This window comes from Rhamphochromis sp. 'chilingali' (genome assembly GCF_963969265.1).
Source record: "Rhamphochromis sp. 'chilingali' genome assembly, chromosome: 10".
Taxonomy (NCBI): domain Eukaryota; kingdom Metazoa; phylum Chordata; class Actinopteri; order Cichliformes; family Cichlidae; genus Rhamphochromis; species Rhamphochromis sp. 'chilingali'.
Window position 1 is genome coordinate 21,589,395 of NC_137937.1, and position 13,652 is coordinate 21,603,046.

The window sequence follows — 13,652 nt, forward strand, 5'->3', positions numbered from 1 at the left end:
ATGATCCACCTATTCTAAATCACTGATAATATTTGATGAAGCATAGAGTAGGTACTTGAGTAAATGTTCACTTTCAAAACATAAATATTTTGCAACTCCAAGTGCTGCTGTTTACAAATGTTTTTGTACTTTTTTTTTTTCCTAACATGTAACACACTCTTATTAGAAGTTCAAGAGGTTTATTTTTGCGCAATTTATACTGAAAAAATTATCAAAAGAAGGTATAGAAAGTATTTACTTGCTTTCAGGTTTCATTCAAATGTTAGCCTTTTCATTTGTTTCCCCACTTTTTTCCTGTTTCAAAATCAAACACCAGTTTGTGAGATCATTATCTTCTTTTTTTAATAGGCTGATAAAGTTTTGCATTGGCTAATTTGCCAATTGTATGTTAAAAATGTTCGTATTTTAATATTCAAAAATGCTTTTGGCCAAAACATATGTGCACTATATGTCAGTAAAAATACTATGCAAATATTGCTGTCCTTGAATACTGAATAAACACTGACAAAACACTGATTGCATCTCTTGTACTTTATCAACGCAGTATCTAAAAACTTTGCACCGTAGTGGTTAAAATCTCATTCTAATAAGAATTAAAAGCACATTCTGTTATTAGGTTTATAGGGTTATTGAATTATGGTTAACGGTTGGTAGAATTTTATTTTTTAACATTATCTGCCAATTACATCTGCCACCCTTCTCCAAATCTGTGCCCCTACCTGGCCCCCCCAACAAAACTTTCTAGACACGCCACTGTCAGCCTCGCCATTTCAATGACATCCAAGCCCATGAGGATTATTTCTAAATTATCTTTTAATCCCGAGAATGCGTCTGATTTTTTTTTTAAGTAATCCAGCTGGGAGGACATAAAACAGGAAATTACAGTCAGATTAAGATGTGTTTTTGTAGATGCACATTCGCATTTGCGGAATAATTAATTCCACAAATCAAATTAAATAAAACAAAAATATTGGGCTTATATAAGCAGGTGTGAACCACCCACTTTCTAAGGTACACCCGTGTAAGTCAAATATTTAATCAGACAATCACATGACAACAACTCGGTGCATTCAGGCATGTAGTCATGGTCTGCTGAAGTTCACATGAGCATCAGAATGGGGAAGGAAAAAGATTTAAGTCAGATTTAAGAGGCGTGATTGTTGGTGCCACACAGGTTTGTCTGAGTACTGTGATTTTTTCCACACTGCCATCTCTAGGGCTTACACAGAGAAAATATCTAATGAGCAGAAGTTTTCTGAGTGAAAATGTCTTAGCAGAAGAGCATCCCTGAATGCACAACATGTCAAACCTCGAAGCAGATGAGCTACAGCACCAGAAGACCGCACTGGGTGCTTCTCCCATCAGCTAAGAACAGGAAACTGAGACTACAATTCACACGGGCTCACTAAAATAGGAAAAATGTTGCCTGGTCAGATGAGTCTAGATTGCTCCTGTAACATTAAGATGAGGAATTAGAAGTTTGAGTCCAACAGAGCACCTTTAGGATAAAAGAAATCTGCTGCAGCTGTGTGATGCTGTCATGTCAACATGCATCAAATTGAATCTGTGCCAGGTGAATTAAGACAGTTCTGAAAGCAAAAAGGGTCCAACCCAACGTAACACACACAGTTCATTTAAAATAACAATAGTTTAGTCTTTTAGGATCTGATTAAACTCAGGTTATAATTCATTTCCACTTCATGACTACAGAATGTTCTGTATGCTTTAAATCTCTGCTCTTCACTTTGAGTCTCAGGTGTATTAAAATTCAGCAGATAAACAAACTAATGTGTTTCCTCTTCGATGTTCTTATTTCTCTTTATAATTAAGTAAATAAGTGGTCTGTCCCTAATAATTACTCCCTTATGGATTAATCGGTAAAAGCAACAGTCCCAGTTTCTAATGTTGCCCACTTCTGAGCTACAGGGTGTTGTGTCACATGCCTCTCCTGACTTAACTCCCTGTGGCTGGCAGACAGGTATGAGGAAAAACCTGATTTCTGTTTGTCTTAGTCATCATGATGTCTTCAATCTTTTATCATTTCACAGTTTCAGACAAAATGTTCAGCAACAGATCAGTTCAGATAATCAAGACACACAAAAAATCGGAATCAGTTAGACACGCAAAAGCCTTCTAATGTTGTATGTTTTGTTTACGCTGAATTGTGCTGAGCACTAACTCCCGGTTTAAGTCATCGGTGCTGTTTCTTGATCTGTTGGATGTTCACTTTCTCCTCAGTCGACCACCACCAAGATAATCTCTGTGACAACAGACTGACCCTTCAGTTTCCGTTTCTTATTTTTATTTTTAGGATCTGCTCAGATCTCAGTGCTGCTCAATGTTGTCAGACTGGAATTTCATGTTCACGCGGCTGGGTAGAGTAACACACATGTCTTATTCCCAGCTATGCAGTAAAAGAAACACAGAGGCTGATGGGACAACAGGAGATGGGAGACAAAAGGCCCCGCAAGCCATACTGGCTCTTTCACATTTTTTCTCCCTGGTGTAAACTCTGCACACACTGACGATATCTGAACTGACGAGCTGCAAGTCACATCCATGGATAATTACCGCGTGACATCTGTATGAAAGAATTCTGAGTAATGCACTGACATTATGACCGATGAGCTATGTGTGAATAATTAGATGAACTCTGGTGAAGGTCTGTGGAGGAAAGATGGGATAACTGATGGTAACTGTGCATGCCTCTATAAAGCACATTATATACAACAGAAAAGATAGTAATCATTAATAAAATTCTTATTAGTAATTCCTCACACAACATTTCTTGTGCATCAAAGAAACACTTCAGATGACGTAGTCTCTAAAACATGTACAGTTGCAGTCAAAGGTATTAATACACTCGTCACGGTCAAGATTGTTGGGGTAATTTTTTTTTTTCAAGATTTCTTTAAACAGTATTTGAAAGGATTGTACAGCATCTTAAATGACTAAGAAAAGCAAGAATTGGGTGTAACTTTAAATTTATTTGTAATTTTCTTTAATCCACACAGGGTCCAAGGATACATAGAGGCTAAGACATATACATAAAACCCCTTTTTATCCATATGGTAAATGGCCTGTATTTTTATAGCGCTTTTACTACCGGTAGTCCCCCCTAGGGACCCCAAAGCGCTTTACACACCCAGTCATCCACCCATTCACACACACATTCACACACTGGTGAAGGCAAGCTACAGTTGTAGCCACAGCTGCCCTGAGGCAGACTGACATACATAAAAAGATATAGTTAAATGTCCCTAAGCAAGCTGCACTTTGACCAGACACTTTTGGTAGCCAACAAGAAGCGTCTGGGATGATTCTGCTGCAAATCTGAATTCTCTTCTTTGCAAAATCGGTAAGGTTCAATTAAATGAGTGGGTTTCCTGGCACAGAACCGGCTTTTAAGCACAGTCTACAAATTTTCCATAGAGTTGAGGTCGGGGTTTGGAAAGGTCATTCCAGAAGTTTGCTGTTAACCTGCTTTATCTATTCCGAAACCAGTTTTGATGTGCATTGGGATCATTGTCCTGTCAGAACACCCAGTTGTGTCCAAGTTTTATACAATGTATATGCATGTTGTACAAAACCAAACATATCCAGAGCATGATGCTGCCACCACCATACTTGACAGCTGATACAATGTTCTCAGACTTGAAAGCCTCACCTTTACTCCTCTAAACATTGTCTTGTCATGGAGGCCAAACAGCTTAGTCTTTGTCTCATCTGACCATTAAACTTTTCTCAAGAAGGAGTTTGGCTTGTCCATGTGGAGAATTTTTGGCCAATCTTGAAGGCGTTTGTTTGGAACAGGGGCTTCTTTTCTTTGTCAGCAACCTCTGATTTAAGATTCACTTCACTGTGGTCAGTGATACTGGTGTTCCAGCAATTTCCAGTTCATGGCAGGTTTGACCTTCGATGGTTCCTGTATTGTTTCTAAACATCCCAACCAAAGTCCTCTTATCTGAGGGTGACACTTTTTCCAGACCTCAGCTAAGTGGTGACACATCTGAAAGACTTGTACCTGTGTACAACTGCTTGAACTGATGATCGGCAGTTGTTTAAAAACGGCTCCAAGAGACCTTCTGAACTTATGTAAATCCACAATTCTTATTCTTAGATCTTCAGTGACTTCCTTTGACTTCCCAATTGCTCATTGGAGTATTGGTCACTCCAGTGAATGCTGTCAAACAAACACTTTTTATGCTGCAAAGAGTTGTGTTGACCAGTTGTGGTCAGTCATGATCACTAATGAGAAGATAATAGGCCTTGGTCTTGTCAAGTTGAACTACATTGCAGAACCTTTAGCATGACTGATTAAAACCTTTGACCATGTGTAGATCGTAGAAATACCAAAAATAAATTCAAACTTGTGGAACCTTGTCTTGTTTTTTTTTTTTTTTTAAGTAATCAAAGATCCTCTACAATTATTCATTAAAAGTCCAAAATTAACATGACATTCATGCCCATGATGAGTATGTTTCAACTTCTGACCTGTGTGCTGTATGCATTTTCAGATATTATCCACTAGATGGCAGCAGAGTTAAACATAGTGCCAGCGTTTGCGTCATAATTGTCCACTGCTGCTGATTATGGATGGGCTGAAACAAGGCGGCTTTTTGCCTGACTGTCAAATAACCCCTATGACGAAACCTGGTAATTCTCTACAACCAGATTCACATTAAAAAATGATGCAAGGTCAGACTGCTAATGACAAAAAATAAATAAAACACTGCAATACAGAAAATAAGGACTGTGTTTCATTATACTCACTTTATCTTTTATTCAAAAAAAAATTAAGTTTTGAATTTGTTCAGATTAATTTCTTTAATTAATTTGATTGTTACATTTTTACAACTAGCTCTTTGTTGTTGTTGTTGTTGTTTTGTTTTTTTTTAAACTTTCATGTTCTGTTTGAATTTGAGCTACTTTTGTTCAGGTTTTACCTTAATGAGATATTAGTTTCACTATGTGATAATATCATAAGATCATATGTATTTTATTTTGCTGAGCTCTAATGTGTAATTAATTTTAATTTCATTAACGTATCTTACAAAACTACAAAGGATCCAGCCAGTAAACTACAGTTACTTCTTACTTTTATTTCTCATTTCTTTTCAGTATTTTCTAAATGAAATGTATAAAACCTTTGAAATATTTTTCCTGGATTAAATTCACATAATTAATAATACTTAAAGTGTATAAATCTTGTCTCCCCAGGGTTAATTTATCACACAAGTCTGCTCACACCACCACCCACAACCCCTTTACAACAGCGCTAGAAACAGATCACCCAGACTGTAAGACAGGACGTGACTAAGGAGTAAATGGGTACATTTCATCACCGCCGTGTTCACAACATAACCAAATATGAACAAAAGTACTTTGTTTCCACAGTAATGCTACAACAAATACACTTCTTACGGAACAGGCCCTGGAGTGCGTCACTGGTTTGTGTTAAGTTTTTATTTCTCTACTTTCTTCTGTTTAGTTTTGTACAGTTTATTTTCTTCTATCAATTCACTGCAACTTAGAAGTAATACTTACTTAGACGGCGTTTTCGCTCATGGAAAACGCAGGGTTCGAGTGTGCACAGCGAAAACAGACTTTCTAAAACGATGACGTATGTCAGTCATGTGATGCAGTCACGTGACCAATTAAACTAAGCTAGCGGAGGGCAGTTGTTTTGTTTGCTCTCAATTTTGACAGCCCTATTAAATATTAATATCAGTCTGTACATGCTCCAGATAGCTTTTCTTCAAATTCTTTAATTCTTACTCACTTTTGCAACTTTGTATTTTTGTGTTAATCGCAGAAACACCTCCACCTCATTGTTAGTCCATTTAAAAAACTCGATGCTTTTCCTCAAAATTTTGCCGCGACGTTTCAAAGAGAGGCAGGTCGAATCTTCTTGCGTTTCACGCATGCGCAGGACTGGAAAGTAAGCGTTTGCGGCCGTTTGAACGTGGACGCTCAACTCTGTGAAAATGACTGAAAGTGCTTTTGTGGACGCGGAGCGTTTTCGGACGAAAGCGCCGTTTTCAAATCTATCCGGGCTAGTGTGGACGTGACCTTAAATGATATCTTTGGGGCCTTGGTCACTAGCAGCCCAACCAGAGACTCGCAATTTTTCCCCATTTCTTTGTATCTACAAAAAAAATCCCAAAGATATCATAGTTTGATGGGCATAAAATAGTATTTTTACGCCAACGGGGCGATTATTAAAGGACCACTACACATGAAAGCAGCTAAAATTAAATGCTTCACTCCAATGTAAAAATGTTAGCCTACTTAGCAATGCAGCTAAATTATGTAAAACTGTCAGACCGTAAAGGTCCAAAATAACATGATTTGTTTAAGGATTCATACGTGACAGAGAGACGTGCTGACCTCTGCTATTTCAGCCAGTGGTGTTGTTATCAGTCACAACTGGAATTATGAACTCAATAAAGAACCGTCAGACTTTATTCCACCATGATATACCATCTGGGTTAAAATCTGATTGATCTAAAAAACATACTGCCAATGCAGTAAAAGCATATCTGGATAGAAAAACAGACTGGAACACTATCAGTCGTGCATTGGTCTCTCCAGTTCAATTCAATTCAACGTAATCTCCTACGACATTGGCGTCCACACATGTGGACAATACATTTTGGGTTGTCTAGACCAAAATACCAATTTTGCTCTACAAGGGCGTGACATCTACTTATGAGGACGTTGTAGTGCCACTGTTATTTTTGAAAAAAAATCAGGTAATTCTTTGTTTTTACATTTATCAGGTCCCAATTGTCATGGTCCGCAGTGGTTGGCTGAAATTTCCATTAGGCTCCTGAGCCTACCTGGGATCCGCCCCTGGGGAGGACCACCTCCTCCAGTTCCTGCGCACCTGGAGCCGATTGCAGGCAATCAAGCCAAAGTGATTTAAGCCTCACCCTGATGTTCATTCACTGCCAGTTTGTTTCATTGCTTTTGTCCTTGCCACAGTTCCAAGCCTAAGCCTAACTAATAAAATATTGTTAAACCGCCTGCTGTCTCTTGGCCATCTGCTGCGACTGGTTGGGATGAGGGGAGGAAGACAGGATAAAGACACACTGTGGAAGAGAGCAAGAGATTAATAATAACTAATGATTAAATGTAGAGAGGTGTGTAATCATGTAGCGAGTAAAAAAGAAACGCACACAAAGAAACAAATGGCTCATAATTCACTGACAAGAAAGCATCAGAAAATGAATGATCGGAAGACAAAGGCCATTTTTTCTCTGTGTGTACAGCTGGAAGTTGTTACAGCTCAGTTTCTCCCATATTTGTATTTCCACTTCTTGGAGCCCGGAGAACTATTCCTGAAGACTATTTCAAGAAATGACGAGAAAGCTTACCTAAGAGAGTTCTTTTTATTGAAGAATAAAAATGGTCAAACCAACAAACTCTATTTTTGACTTATGTGCTGTATTTCCGTCTATGTGTGGGCATGTCTCAGCCAGTCACTGACCCATTTTCCAGTTTTCGGAGCAAACTATAAAGGACATGAGACACGGCTCAAAACTTATATATGAAATAAAATGCTCCACTCTGTGACCTTTTGCACAGTTACCCTCCTCAGTGATGCAGCTTCATTATGCAAAATGTGTCCAGCAGTAAAGTTTTATCTGAAAGGTGCTAAATGACACAATTTGTTTAAGTATTCATAGTGAGGAAGAGACAGATACACCTCCGCCTTTTGAAAAAAAACACAAAAAACCCCAACTCTGTCCAGGATGTGCAGAACATCATCTGACACGTTGTCCCCTCAGATGATATTTATATAGTTTCGCTTCATGAATCAATAAACGTGGGCTTCAGTACTTCACTACGCCACCGTGGCTCATTCCAGTACTGAACCTCTGTGAAAATAAAAAGATCTGAAACCTTTCGGACATTTCTCAGATTCTGTTTCATTAAGGACTTAAATATTATTATACAATATGTACAAGACGTAAGTACTGAATTCATTTACAACAAAGCATCAGAGAATGGATGATAGCCAATTAAAAACAAGTATCTTTCTGCGTGTACAGGTGGACGCTGTTAGCGGTCAGTTTAATGCGTCGCAGCTGGATGCAGACAGTTTTTCTCATATTTGACTTTGCAGATCGCCTTTGTTTTTTTTTCTGGTCTAATCTTATTTGGCACGTACTACCTGGTGTTAGGTAGCTTCATGAAAAAGGTGATGCAGCAGATGCAGGTTAAACACTTCTCCACAATGCATGCAACAAAGTGAAGCCTTTGTGTAAAATTTTTTTGGCACGTGGTAAATAAAACCAATGCGGTACAATGTGGCTTTTTATAATTGCTGAACTTTCTCACGCTAGCTGCACAGCAGTGGGTGATTGTCCCAGAATAAGAACTTGCTTATTATTATATTATTAGGATAATAAAATAAATGCTAAACTTCCTGTACATAGAGAGTGCACAATAAAAACCAACACAGATCATTATCTAGTCATTGTGATTCATGAGAAAAGCTTCTTAGTGGAGTGTGAAATAGTTATCTATGAAAGAGAGATTCTTCAGTTCTCCATGAAAGGCCCTGTGTGGACTGAGGTAAAGATGTGAGGAGTGCTTCATCACAGGCATGAGTTCCTGCTTATGTGCTCAGAGATTTGATTGAGTAGGACAGTTTTAACTGTGCAGCCATGCAGTGTGACAACATAAGGTTTATAAAACTCCAAGGATAAACAGCTGAAAATATTTCTGCATGCAGAGATGTGTAAAAGTGATTTTTTTGTTATCACCTTTATTTTTATTTCTTTATTTCTACAGAAATTTAACACCACCAAGACAGACAACTAATTGCTTGTTAACACCTAAAAAAAAAAAAAAAAAAAAAAGCAGAAGCCTCAGGCTTCCGGGTAAAGGGTGAACCACATAATCACACTTTTTTTGCATTTGCATTTCCCTTTAAAGAGTACGGGCAGCTCCAAAGGAGTCATTTCTTTTTGTGAAGACATCAAAGAGGCACGTAGCTCACGATGCGTTGCAGCTTCAATGGCACTCTGCTGATCAATGTCCTCCCTCCTCTGCTGATGACAGAGTTTGTCCTGGGAGTTCTTGGTAATGGTTTGGCTCTGTGGATCTTCTGCTTCCACCTGAGGCCCTGGAAAAGCAGCACAGTGTTGCTCTTTAACCTGGCAATGGCTGATTTTCTGCTCAATATTGTTTTACCTCTCCGTGCCAGCTACTATTTTGCCGGGATCAAATGGAAGTTTGGAAACGCCCTCTGTAACATCTGCCTCTTCATGCTGGCCCTGAATCGCAGCGGAAGCACCTTCTTCCTGATGGCCATCGCTGTGGACAGGTACATGCGTGTGGTGCATCCCCACCATCCCATCAACTCTCTGAGCATCTCTAAAGCCATAATCGGAGCACTTGGGCTGTGGTTGATCACCACTTCAATGACTGCTCATGTCTTCTCTTTGTCACACATCAACACAACGTACTGTGAGAGCTTCATGATTGACACCAAGACCAAGGGTAATCTTTCCTGGCATAAGTTTGCATTTCTGTTTTCCTTCTACATGCCTCTGCTGGTCATCCTCTACTGCACATTCTGCATCGTTCGCAACCTGAAAGGGAGGCAGTTGGCCCAGCATGCCAAGATCAAGAAGGCCTTGTACTTCATCATAGTCGTGGTAGTGCTCTTCATCATTTGCTTCCTCCCAAGCAACTTCACACAGCTGGTGATCTGGATCAAGTCCTATAAATTAGCCGGTTCCTCTAACATGTGTTCTGAAATGGAAAACCTTACCATTGTATTTTACATCACCATTAGCCTGACCTACCTCAACAGCGTTTTGGATCCTGTGGTCTACTACTTCTCCAGCCCCGTCTTTAAGAGCATCTGCAGGAAGGCTCTTCATCTGCCTGAAACAGAAAATGCTGAGAGTACAGAGAAGAAAACCCGGGAAACGGGCTCCCAGTCGATCAGCCAGCTGTGATCACTAAACTGAGGAGGTATAACAAGCAGCTTCATAGCTAAAGGTTCAATTTAAAGTAAGTTTATCGATTCCATCATTAAGCTGTAAGTGCTAAAGCTATTTCATATTTACTATTAATTGCATTTTCAAAACATGGCAATTATGGAGTAAAAACCTCTAAAAGTCAAAAAACGATGCAGCTGTGTCTTCTATAGAGCCGTTTCTAGCTAAAGCAGTCTCACTCACACTTTGAAATAATAAGCTACACACTGGCACAGAAATCCTCCGAACTGAGTGATTAAACTTTTCATCAGTGAAAAGCTTTTTTCTTTTTTTTTCCCAGCACATCACTTGCTTAGAAGCTATCACACCAATGCTGACTGCACTTTTCTAAATGTATTTGTCTTCCAAAACATGTACACGTTAAGACGTGTGAATTAAACAAAGATTATGTGAAATAAGGACATTTATAACCTCATCTGAATAAGATTTCTTTCTTTTGTCATGTGAAAACTATAATAATGAGAAACATACTGCATATATACATAATGTATAAAAGCTTTTATACATGAGTTAAAAATATGGATATATATTAAGGCAACTTTGAATAAAAACAACAAAACTGTATGAATATGTATTCTTTGTCTTTTGCCAATGCTGTATGAACGTATGATAATAAATATAAGTTTATTGTCAACACTGAGATGTTGCCTGTTTTCTTGGAATCTTTCAGAAGTGGGCGATGAAGGGATCATAATGAAACTGCTGGCATTGCAGCAGTACAATATGAAGCACACTCCTCCTGGTTAAGATGGCTCAAAAATATCTCCCTGTAAAACAACAGGCACTGGAGTTTATAGCTGCTTTTAGGTGGCTGGGGTAGAAGGAGGGTACACCCTGGACCGCTTGCCAGTCTGTCACAGGGCTAACAAAGAGAGTCAGCTGTTCACACTCACATTGACACCCCTTTGTAATTTAGAGTTGACCTAAACCCACTAAAGTAAGTTTATCAATCAAAAACGATGTTTGGACTGTTGCACAAAGATGGTGTATACCGAGAGAAAATGCAAACACCACGCAAGTGGTGGGTTTGAACCCAGGACCTCCTTGTCGTCAGGTAACAGTGCTAAACAACATATCAGTGTGCAGCTGCAACAGCAATATCAGTATGATGTAATGATAACTTCTTTAGGAATAATCTTTCAGGACATGCAGATATGGCAGATGATATATAAAATCCAGACCTATCACACAAATACTTGATACGAAGGAGAAGACAGATGTGTGCTCCATCTACACCGTTTTTCTAAATCTCCATGCGCTCTCCCAGATAGAGACACACTCAGGTTCTGTATCATCTCTTGAATTAGGAAACAATGGATTTAATGAAAGCCTGATTGTTCCTTAAGAGATTTTGAGCAATGAGCACAACCCTTAGAGAAAAATCTTTCACATGTATATTATCAAATCTGTTTGGTGCATTAATTTGTTTTCCTGGTATTCGGCACTCTATTGGGTCTTGTTTTTCTTACATGAAACTATTTTAACCAACTCACAACTGCAGTTTCATAACTGCAGCTAAAGTTGGGGAAGTACAATATCTGATGGCCTAGTTCAGCAAAGATGATTCAGACACTTTGGTTTCTGTGAATCGAGTTTATAAATATAACTTTATGACACTTGATCTGTCCATTCTGAGAAACAAGCCATTTCTTCTCATTTAATTCACACGCAGCTAAAATTATGGTTCTTGTGCAGCTTAAACAAGTCCTTGAATCATTGAAAACACATAAATGATACAAATTGCATTTAAAAACATGCATTGGTTTATATATCTTTATATAATGTTTTCTGAGGGGCAACAGTTTGAGTGTATAAACACATATTTAATCTCATATTTCTCAGACCTTTTTGCATACATGAACACAATCTGTAGAACACTATGCAAAAGTCTTGATCCACCCCTCAATTTAAAAAAAATCTTTTGCAGAAAAATGCATCCACCGATTTATTGAAGCACAGTCTGGTCTTTCTTAGACAAGGGAGTCTGTCAAACTGTGTTAGTATATTGACCTTTCTTTGATTAAACTGAAAAAATAGGAACAAATTCTTAGTTTTTGCTTCTAGTAACAAAGTCCCAAAAGATACAATTTAAACATGGTTCTTTGGCAAGTTGTCTATAATGCTAGGGCAACACTGATTCATACCTTGAGTTAGGTTCCTTGAACAAGGACCGGACTAAATCTGGACACCAGTTTCACAAAATGGCCATTTTAGATGAAAATGAAACCGTCATTTTAACACAAAGCCACGCAGAGAATACAAAGTCTTCCGTTTCCCATGAGGCAAGTGAGTTTGAAAAGGAAGTCTCATGACATTAATTTAATGCACTCCTCTCTGGGAACAGATGAGCTTTATAAGTCCATTTAAGGGCACACCATGTGTGGCTAAACCACTAACAAGTAAACTTGCTGAGCGTTCTTGATGGGCAAACGTGATACATAATCTCTGCACACTTGAATGAGTGACAGCTGCAAAGGAGAAGAAAAAACTGGAGGACCAAAATGTATAAATCTTTTGAAAAATTCAGAATGGATAAAGTTCAGAATGGATAAAGTTCAGCTCGGATCGGTCTCACTGTGAGTGCACACTTCCTCTCAAATATCACACAGTCACTTCTAACAGCGAGTGACGGGAAGTAGTCCATCAGAAACAAGACCAGTGTTTAAAAAAAAAAGTTGATGAACCAAAGAAGTACGACTGAGATAAGGAAGCTGTTTCATATAAATGTGAAAGTAACAAGTATTTAAAAAGAAAACAGAAATAACTTTAGGAAAATGTGAGCATAGCAAGTAGGTCCCGCGTTCGAAACCACCATCTGGTCGGGACCTTTCTGGGTGGAGTTCATATTTTCTCTCTGAGTACTCCGGCTTCCTCCCACAGTCCAAAGACATGCAGTTAGTGGGGTTAGATTCTAAACTGCCCATCGGTGCAAATGGTTGTCTTAGCCCTGCGTCAGATTGGTGACCTGTTCAGGGTGAACCCTGCCTCTCGCCCTGTGGGAGCTGGATGACCGAGTTTGGTGTGGAAGAACTTGACTCCCATAAATCCCATAAACACCTCTAAATCTTTTACAAAGCCTTTTCAGAAGAGTTGAAGTTATAGCTGCAAAGGTTCGGCCAACATCGTATAAAATTCCATGAAGTAAGATTGGTTTGTTCCTTAATGTGTGTGACGGCAGATGAGCTGATACTTTTGGCAACACAGTGTACATCATTTATTAGGATTACTGCTCCTCTTTCTTTTAGAACCGATGTGCGACAGTACTTTAGCTTCAAAATATTGTACAAAGTGTGGCTGTGCAATGAAAATCAACAGTTAAACTCAATACACATCCTAGGAAACAAACTTGGAGTTACAGTGGAAAATAAAAGTTGACATGTGATCTGCTGCTTCTAAATAGCTCATCTCCACAGTTTTCATAAATGAATAGTTTATTCAAATATTACAGCTGAAAGATAAATGTGAAGTGCAAATACTGCATCTCAGCCTAAAGCAGACCAAGGAGGATTATATAAACACGGCTGAAGCAACAGTGCTGGTTCATCTCAATACTCCGTGTTGCATGTTAAGAAAGTCCTGAAAAACAAATGAAATCATTAATGCACACAGGTGAAGTGCTTTTAGCTAATAAAA

General features: G+C 38.7%; 2 protein-coding genes across 5 annotated transcripts in view; one reads left to right on the forward strand and one right to left on the reverse strand.

Annotated features, from left to right (window-relative positions):
- The first annotated feature begins 8,855 nt into the window (after positions 1-8,855).
- LOC308403622 (hydroxycarboxylic acid receptor 2-like) lies at positions 8,856-11,439 on the forward strand. The gene has a single exon (XM_080893207.1). The coding sequence runs from the start codon at positions 9,012-9,014 to the stop codon at positions 9,975-9,977; it is 966 nt and encodes a 321-aa protein (XP_080749333.1). The 5' UTR covers positions 8,856-9,011; the 3' UTR covers positions 9,978-11,439.
- A 242-nt stretch (positions 11,440-11,681) lies between these two features.
- kntc1 (kinetochore associated 1) overlaps positions 11,682-13,652 on the reverse strand; it is a 30,252-nt gene continuing 28,281 nt past the window's right edge. For 3 of the 4 annotated variants that reach the window (XM_080893203.1, XM_080893204.1, XM_080893205.1), the window contains exon 62: positions 11,683-13,595. In XM_080893203.1, coding sequence (XP_080749329.1) covers positions 13,560-13,595 — 36 coding nt within the window. In that variant the 3' untranslated portion in view covers positions 11,683-13,559. Of the gene's footprint in view, positions 13,596-13,652 lie in introns of all 4 variants that reach the window. The other variant, XM_080893206.1, reaches the window with a different exon arrangement.

What these genes read in the sequence shown, in the direction of transcription:
- LOC308403622 (XM_080893207.1), top strand. Translation starts at nt 9,012, where the DNA reads ATGCGTTGCAGCTTCAATGGCACTCTGCTGATCAATGTCCTCCCTCCT.